The sequence below is a fragment of the Kryptolebias marmoratus genome, linkage group LG4 (genome assembly GCF_001649575.2).
Source record: "Kryptolebias marmoratus isolate JLee-2015 linkage group LG4, ASM164957v2, whole genome shotgun sequence".
NCBI classification, from domain to species: domain Eukaryota; kingdom Metazoa; phylum Chordata; class Actinopteri; order Cyprinodontiformes; family Rivulidae; genus Kryptolebias; species Kryptolebias marmoratus.
In genome coordinates, this window is record NC_051433.1 from 17,208,618 (window position 1) to 17,217,620 (window position 9,003).

The window sequence follows — 9,003 nt, forward strand, 5'->3', positions numbered from 1 at the left end:
ACACACACACACGTAGCATATGTGGTCTTATTTATACATATTTTGCAATGAAATACTCATGCGAGACATTAAATATATCTTGATAATACTCTTTGTATTGTAATTTTCACCTTTTAAATTCCAGAGAATGATAATGTTATTGATTTGGGCATTTTTATGTTAAACTTCACCAGTTAAAACTTTTCCTAAGATTAGTAGGTTTTTATAAATGTGTTTAAAATGTATAGTAAAAAAAAATGCGTGATGGATTTTAAGGGTTTTAACAGAAGCCTCATTTACTCTACAGAATATTTTGAGCCTAAAAACCATTGTTTTGAACATGTTTTATGACATATCTGTGCTGGAAATGTGTCCTACTGTATTTTTAGCTACAACATACTTCATTTACACATTTGGGGGAAACTCTTGTGGTAATCATTTCTCCTTTTTTATTGATTGCAGCAAGCAGAAGAAAGGAATCAAGTCATCTATCGGCCGATTGTTTGGGAAGAAGGAGAAGGGTCGAATGGATCAGACTGTTGGCAGGGATGGACAGTCTCTGCCAGCCTTAACAGGTTCTCCATAGACTGGTCTGCATATCACAGCGTTCCACATCCTGAGAATTAGATGGAAACTGACACGTTGTTCTATTTTAGATTTTGACATGGGCATCGGTGACACGATGACTCTGGGAAAACTGGGAACGCAGGCTGAGAGGGACCGCAGGATGAAGAAAAAGTAAAAAATAAACAGTTTATTTGAAGTATTTGATTGGTTAATACGATTATTTGCCAGGCATTTTTGGTCGGTGGTCACTTTTTGTTTTTGCTGTGTGTTTGTTTCCATTCATTCTTCAGACACGAGCTTCTTGAAGACGCCAGGAAAAAAGGTCTTCCGTTCGCACAGTGGGACGGTCCCACTGTCGTCTCGTGGCTGGAGGTATTTCTCTTCTCTTCCAGCCCGACACAGTCCTAAACACCAGTCTGATCTGCCCTCCCTGTTTTTCCCTCTTCCTACATTCATGGTGCTGACACTGAATGTCTTGATGGCTCTCGCCAGCTGTGGGTGGGGATGCCAGCCTGGTATGTGGCGGCCTGTCGCGCCAACGTGAAGAGCGGAGCCATCATGTCGGCGCTGTCGGACACAGAGATCCAGAGAGAGATTGGCATCAGCAACCCTCTGCACCGCCTCAAACTGCGCCTGGCCATCCAGGAGATGGTCTCCCTCACCAGCCCCTCCGCACCTCTCACTTCCAGAACGGTAAACAAATACAACCCCTCCAAAAACACAACTATATATATTTTTACAGGCAGTTAAAAATACATAAAAAGGCAAATTTCATTTAATGTGTAGAAGAACCCAAAATAAATACTTAAAACAAAAACATTTTTTACTCTATAGCTCTGTTCCACTGCTATTCTGCATGCTCAAGTAATGCCTCGTGACACATTATTCTTTTTTTTTTGTTCTTGTTCAGATCTTGAGTTAACCTTCAACCGGGTTGACTCGACCTCTTTTAAAGAGATAGTTCAGATCTTTTGATGTTAGGTTCTCTGGAAGGGTTATAAACCATTAAAACCTTACCTAATACAGGTAGCTCTTTGAATCGCCTCACTTTGGAGAAACAGAGGTTAATTCTGACAGGATGTATGAGCTAAAGGCTAGTTTATGCTTGGCCGAGATCAAAGTGGATTTCTGCCATCTTAAAATAACTTCAATCTCAAAGATTTTAGAGCAGCTCGTGGAAAACCTTTACACCACCATCAGGTTTGAATTACATGTTTTTTCCCTCAAATATATTGTGATGGTTCTACTAGAGGTGCCCCGGGCTGCACCAGAAGTGCTAAAGTTACCTGCTGATGCAGCCATTTGCTCTTGAAAATAACCATCAGACTTTAAGACACCAACGATCCACTTTGATCTTCACACTTCTTATACTAGCCGTTAGCCTGTCAGTCAGGTTTGAATTAAGCTACATTTCTCCAAACTGAGGTCGTTCAAAGAGCTATCTACAACAGGTAAGATATTAACTGTTCACATCCTTTCCTCAGAGCCCACTTCAAAAGATCCTAAATATCCCTTTAAATTACACGAGTTACTGTTGGAAAATAACGCACAAGTAGTGTCAGATACAGCTACAAGCTACCTGCCTGAAACCCACTCCCTTGCTCGGCACCTTGGCATCACTCAGCACAGTGTATGTCTGAGTGTGTGTGTGTGTGTGTGTGTGCTGGTGGTGGTGGTGGGGGTGTGTGAGAATGTACACATGAGTGAATTCTGGGGGGGTTTGTTTTTGTGTGGCTGCGTACGAATGCTCTCATACGGGCTTGTGTGTGTATCTCTGTGTGTTCTCGTCCTCCGAGCAGTCCTCCGGAAATGTGTGGGTGACTCACGAAGAGATGGAGAACCTGGCTTCTTCCACCAAAGCGGTCAGTACCATCTGGGTAACCCCCCCCCCACCCCCCACCCCACCCACACACCTCCATGCTAACCCAGCCCAACACGTTTCCATGCTCACACTGTCCCTACGGCAACACACATATGTCCAGTCCGAGAGCTCCCCCTCCCCCCACTTTAACACCCACATGTCACACACTAACATGTTGTTTGTGCCTCTGCTGTTATTCGTACTCGACTGATTAACTGAGACTCACACGCTCTGCGCTTTAATGCAAGGTTTAATATAATGATCGTATGAACGCATGTTAACTTGAGGCTCACTGTAGACTGAAACAGGAAAAGAACTTGTGTGTGTGTGTGTGTTTGTTTCTGAATTTGTAACGTGTGTGTCTGATTACCCTCAGTTTTGCTAATCTTGTATGTTGTCCCCACCATGCTGCTGCTCAGGAGAATGAGGAGGGCAGCTGGGCACAGGTGAGACCGATCGAGCTCAAGGACACGTGAATCAAACCCACCTTCATCTTTTACATTTTTTTATATTCCTAATGCTAATTTGTAGGGCAGCTGGGTTGTTTAGATATGAACAAGATTGCAAATATAGGAGAATTAATCTTGTCTCGCACTAAGTGGTCCCTGCAAGTTGAACTATTTGACGTCGGATGAGCAGATACTACATGTGTTGAATTAGTATTTGTGGTACCTGCAGAATTTAGCAGCAATATTAGTATCAGAAGTTCAATTAAAAAACGGAGAGTAGTTCCTCTTTGAAAAGTGATGCTAGCTTTTTCTGACAAAAGTCTCTCAAATGACTTTGACAAGTATTTGATTTTCATAAACTAGCTCCCCTTTTTTTTAAAAAAAATACAATTTATAGAGTTGATGAAAACTATTCCAGTGATGAATAGAAAAAGGATTCTTCCACTCAGCTGCCAGCTGTTTTTAAAGTCTTACTGCAACATCTCAGAAAGTCAAGGCAAAGATGCACAATAGTGTAAAAATAAAAAAACAAAAACAATTTAAAAAATGAATGAAAAAAACTTAATAAAAGTGCAACAAACAGCTTTTTTACATTTTTGTTTCCCATTTGGTTTTCAGAGGAATCGACACTGAGAGTCAGAACACCTCAAAGATTAGAATTAGTTACATCTGCATGAAACTTATTATGGTGTTATGAAACATTTTGCTTCCAGCCCAGCAAATATAACCTAGAACTTTATCATGTTATAATGTGAAACATTTATATATTATATTATGTATTATTTTTCATGTTTTTCTGACAAAATGATAATAAATCATGTGTGTAACTGATACATCATTTTGACCACCTTAACCTCGTCTGACACTTTTCTGTGGACTTCTGTAATATTTTTGACGCATCTATTCTCCCTTCAGACTTTGGCATACGGAGACATGAATCATGAGTGGATAGGGAATGAATGGCTGCCCAGCCTCGGCCTGCCTCAGTACCGCTCCTATTTCATGGAGTGTCTGGTTGACGCCCGCATGCTGGACCACCTGACCAAGAAGGACCTGAGAAGCCACCTCAAGATGGTGGACAGCTTTCACAGGTCGGCAGCTTTCACAGCCCAGCTGGTCTTTGATGCATGAGCTCTGGCGAAAGGAGAGCTAATAATGTATTTTTGCTTTTTGGTGTGTATGTGTGTGTGATTGGGGTGTGTTTGTGTGTACCAGGGCTAGTCTGCAGTATGGGATTATGTGCTTGAAGAGACTCAATTATGACAGGAAAGAGCTGGAGCGCAGGAGAGAAGACAGCCAGCACGATATGAAAGGTGCCTTTTTTACCTATAGCAACACACCAACAAATACACACACAAACAGACACACGTGTCCCTGTCCTGTTATTGGTCTCATCAGGCCAGAGTACCATCTAGTGGTTTTATGTGATATTGTCCATTTGTACTTGGCACTTGAACAGGTGCCTCTTTTACGGTCAAAAAGCCAGACTTAAGATCTAAAACCCCTCTTGCGTGTGGAGTGGTCCACACACGCGCTGACACGCACGTTTAGATCTCGCCAAACCTCTCGCCCTTTTGACCTTGAGCTCAGCACATGAACTTGACTCAGCTGTCGCGTCAAATCAGAATCCTGGCGTGTTTACACACACGCATCGCACACACGCTGCCTGTTCCAACTTGGAAAGCTGGCTGACAGCTGTGCTTTAAATGAACAAAGGGAGTGTGCAGGAGAGCTGACACCATGCGGACATGCACATTAGCTCTTTATCTATTCCTCTTTGACTCACTTCTTCTATTTGCCATTCATGCTGTACAATGGGCTGGTTGTTTTTAAAGCACTGTGTCAATGAGTTGAAAAAAGTTCTTTTTGGTGTTATTTTTTTTTGTTAGATGTTTTGGTGTGGACCAATGAGCAGGTGATCCACTGGGCCCAGTCCATCGGCCTGAGGGAGTACAGTGGCAACCTGTTAGAGAGTGGCGTTCACGGCGCGCTCGTCTCCCTGGATGAGACCTTCGACTACAGCAGCCTGGCGCTCATCCTGCAGATCCCCATGCAGAACACACAGGTAGTTATGGAGGGAAATGCGACTCGCAGCTGTGAGCACTCGTCATCCAACGGCTGAACTGAGTCGAGTGTCGGGCAGTTCAAGTTTCTCTAGCGCACGCCGCTTCATCTTGTGCGACGTTTAATGAGTTATTAAATAGGAATTCCGTATTGACAGAGCTGAAAAAGCAGTTTAAATAAAACCAATAAGGTCCATTGATAGTTTTAGGAGCAGTCCATCTTCACTAGTCTGGTCACACAGTTATATGTTGTTGGGATTTCCTTTCACAGCCTACCAGCATTTACTTCTGCTTCAATTTCTGTTTTAGATCAGAGAGGACTTTTTATTTTTACCTTAATTTCACTATAAAGTCTAAAATCATGGTGAATAGCCTCTGTGCTGATTACTTGCCTATGTCAGAATTTACATATAATTGTTTCTTCAAGTAGTAGGGGTTGTTTACAAACTTTTACTGGCATTTTTAGTGTGTATTCATATGAAAACTCTTACTGTATGTCCTCGTTTGTTTCTTCAAGTAGTAGGGGTTGTTTACAAACTTTTACTGGCATTTTTAGTGTGTATTCATATGAAAACTCTTACTGTATGTCCTCGTTTGTTTCTCAGGCACGGCAGGTCCTAGAGAGGGAGTTTAACAACCTGTTAGCCTTGGGAACCGACCGCCGACTAGAAGAGGTGACTGTTCTTGTTGGGGGAAAAAAACTTACTTTAAATGAAAACACAAAATAAACAAAATGACATTACTTTTCCCCCTGGCTCCACAGAGTGGTGATGACAAGTCATTTCGACGCTCACCATCGTGGCGCAAGAGGTTTCGGGCTCGTGAGGGAGGGTCGGGTTTAGGGATGATGGCGGGCTCCATGGAAACGCTACCCGCCGGCTTCCGCATGCCGTCCATGTCCATGCCACCCTCTATGAATTTGGCGCCGAGGAAACAGCTCCAGCCTGAAGGTTTGTTACAGCACTAACGGCTCCAGTTCTGGCTTTTTGTCATTTTCTGTACGCAGCTTTTTTCAGGCTCTAATGACCGACTAACTGCACGCTGTGTCCTCTCTGTTCTGCTGTGCCACGCCCTCTGAAGCTCCTCCCCCAGCGCCCCCAAGACTCGACCCCTCGGCTGTGCGGACCTACTCCTGCTAACTACACTCTACCTACTAACAGTAGCGCTAATGCTAACAGGTAAGCTAACAAAAACACTGCCTGACAGCCATTCTTAACCAGCAATGGTCAGCTAACAGCTAGCCATAGTGATCCCAGTTCCTAAGCAGATTTCTGCCATTTTGAAACAGCTGCCAAATATTTAACATGTTTTTGTACCTAAAAGTGTGTGATTTCCACATGCAAAGTTTTTATTTTTTCTGTAAGAGATGGCTTAATTTGAGACATTATAAATTATGGAATTATGTTGTATTTGCTTGTTTTATATATTTCAGTTTTCTACCAGGTAACACACGGAGACTTGAGCTTAATTTCATTCTGTCTCACTGTTGTTGTTTTGTTTTTTTTAGTGCATTCTCATTACCTGTACGGACACATGCTTGCGGCCTTTTGAGAGTGATATGCCAAATCTGGAGAGGAAGACTTGGGTACGCCAGCGGGGGCAGAGGGACGACGCCTCTCTCCTCTGCTGCCCAGCCTCACCATCCCCTTCATCTCTCTCCTCTCCTTCAGACACGTGCAATACAGAGGGCAACTGTGACCTTTGAACTCTGAGAGTGCTCAGTGATTGGCTGCGCTCGCTGCTGTAAAGGAGGCACGTCCCGGTCCCCCCCTCCGTTTTTGCCCCAGTGCTCCCAGTAGCCTTGTTTGTCGTGGTGTTGTGTTCCTGCTCTCCCCGTCTCAGCTGTGGGTCCTCGTCCTGGTTCTAATAGTCTCGACATGGCAACGGCCAATCAAATCTTCCTGTGTTACCAGAAAAGTTGAAACGTGTGAAAAAAATTCAAGAAGATGATGACGAGTTGCTTACTGCGGACCTGAAAATGTGGAAAACTTGTATAAATGGCAGACTCCTCTGCACATTACCATTCTACCGGTTATGCAAGGTATTACTCATCTATCGTCTTTGTACATAAAATGGATAACTTATGTTTTTTATAGAAATATTATATATATGATATATATATATTGGAAATATATATGGAAAATTATATAATATTGCTGTACTGAACCCAATGCCCTGTATTCGATAGTGACTGTTCTCTTTCTTTCTCTTTCTCTCTGTGTTGGACCTTTGCGTGACTTTTTGCCGTGCTCTGTGTGTAATTTAGTGGTGGGAAAGACTTGCTAACGGAAAGTGTGCGTTTCTACAAGGACTCTTCACAGGTTTATGGGTCCAAATCTCTCTTCGCCTCTTCTCCTGTTCTCTCCTCCTCCAAACTCTTTTGACACGATGTAGCTGTTACTTCTCTTCCTCTTTCCGCCTCTATCGCCTTCTGTATGACACTATGTAGCCTAGAGAGAGAGATTTAATATGAGTGTGTGTGTGTGAGAGAGAGAGTGAATAAGCCTATCTTCTGGAGACTTGTAGAGGGGTTGTGTGTGAACGGCCGACCCCAGCCATGTGACCATGATTTATGTGTGTGTGTGTGTGTGTGTGTGGATGGTAGTACACTGTAGCTCATTCATGTTGATTTTAAATTTTCAAGTCTAACGGTAAATTGCTGCTTATTGTCAGCCAATGACATGCACACGATACTGCTCTTATTGACAGACCGCTCTGTCACTTCCCGTTTAGTTTCCATGGAGACGCGCCAGCGAGCAAGTCCACGCTCTTGGCTGACAAACTCCTCATCCAACACAGCATATGAACTAGTGAACTTCTTCATCTTTTTTTGTTTTAATTTATTTATTTTAAAGTTTTTTCCAAGGTGTCTAAAAGGTGTAATGTGCTATGTGGCAGCTATGAGTACTGTGTCTTTATTCCAGGTGTGAAACAATGCTGACAAATCAAGATTTTATTATTTGGCTATCCAAACAAAAAGAAGGAAAAAGAAAAATGTACTGTATTTATGACACTATGTAGACATAAGTAAAGCTGTTTTTTAAAGAATTTTGTGGTTTTGTACTTTTTTTAAAGTTGTACCTTTTTTCAATAAGGGTTATTGTTAAAAAGTTTTATTATTCCTTTATAAACAGATTATATTTATGACTTCTTTTTTTTTAAACTCTTTATTTAACATTTTTCATTATTACAATGAAACATACAATACACAGAACATGGGGCAGTGGCTCATAGTTGAAAAAGAAAGAACATTACAAGATGTTGCACATAGTTACGCTTCCTTACTCCTGTATGCCAGCCATTTGGACCAGCGTTTGTTGTAAAAATGTCCTTTTATATGTGAAAGATACATCAATTTTTCCATAGAGTGAATTTCCTCCACAACTTCCCGCCAATGGTCCAGCTGGAGAGGGAGTTTCTTTAGCCAAGACCGTGTAATAGCTTTTTTGCTTGCAATTGATAAAATTTTAAAAAGATATTCATCTTCTTTTTGAAACACTTCTCCGCATATCAGCCCCAGCAGAAAAATTCTGGGGTCTTTGGGGATGGCGTACCCCAAAATTATTCCGATAGTCTGGCAGATTCCATCCCAGTAGAGTGCCATCTTAGGGCAAGACCAAAACACATGAGAGTGATTGACATTCTGATGGCCACATTGTCTCCAACATTGCTGTTCTTTTCTTCTCTGTCTACTCATAATTTGAGGTGTAATAAAGTATCTAATTGTGCACTTCCATCCGAATTCCTTCCATCTTTTAGAACTGGTAGATGTCTGTTGTGTCACACACATTGAAAGCCACTCGCCCTCTGTAATCCTTACTCCCAATTCCTTTTCCCATTTTGACTTGATATTCAAGGTGTTATTTTCATTATGTTTCTGCAACCCCTTATATAGTTTGGAAACGGTTTTACTTGGAAGGTTAGTATAGGCATTTGTGAAAATTTGCACAATAGTATTACCTTCTGGAGGAACACCTTTTTTCATTTTGGTATTGTAGAAGTGTCTAACCTGGAAGTATTTAAATAAGTCTCTGTTCTCAAGTTTATATTCCCTTTTCAGTTGTTCAAATGTTTTAAAGGTGTT

At 41.9% G+C, this 9,003-nt stretch overlaps 1 protein-coding gene across 6 annotated transcripts in view; it reads left to right on the forward strand.

The window, feature by feature from the left end:
• The window catches only part of ppfia4 (PTPRF interacting protein alpha 4), a 73,739-nt gene extending 65,778 nt beyond the window's left edge, over window positions 1–7,961 (forward strand). For 5 of the 6 annotated variants that reach the window (XM_037975477.1, XM_017415956.3, XM_017415957.3 and 2 more), the window contains exons 19-31: window positions 442–554; window positions 636–717; window positions 837–918; window positions 1,039–1,239; window positions 2,346–2,408; window positions 2,827–2,853; window positions 3,772–3,947; window positions 4,072–4,169; window positions 4,746–4,921; window positions 5,525–5,593; window positions 5,683–5,869; window positions 6,000–6,097; window positions 6,427–7,961. In XM_037975477.1, the coding sequence (XP_037831405.1) occupies window positions 442–554; window positions 636–717; window positions 837–918; window positions 1,039–1,239; window positions 2,346–2,408; window positions 2,827–2,853; window positions 3,772–3,947; window positions 4,072–4,169; window positions 4,746–4,921; window positions 5,525–5,593; window positions 5,683–5,869; window positions 6,000–6,058 (1,333 nt within the window). In that variant the 3' untranslated portion in view covers window positions 6,059–6,097; window positions 6,427–7,961. The remainder of the gene's footprint in view (window positions 1–441; window positions 555–635; window positions 718–836; window positions 919–1,038; window positions 1,240–2,345; window positions 2,409–2,826; window positions 2,854–3,771; window positions 3,948–4,071; window positions 4,170–4,745; window positions 4,922–5,524; window positions 5,594–5,682; window positions 5,870–5,999; window positions 6,098–6,426) is intronic. The other variant, XR_005233112.1, reaches the window with a different exon arrangement.
• Window positions 7,962–9,003: the final 1,042 nt, after the last annotated feature.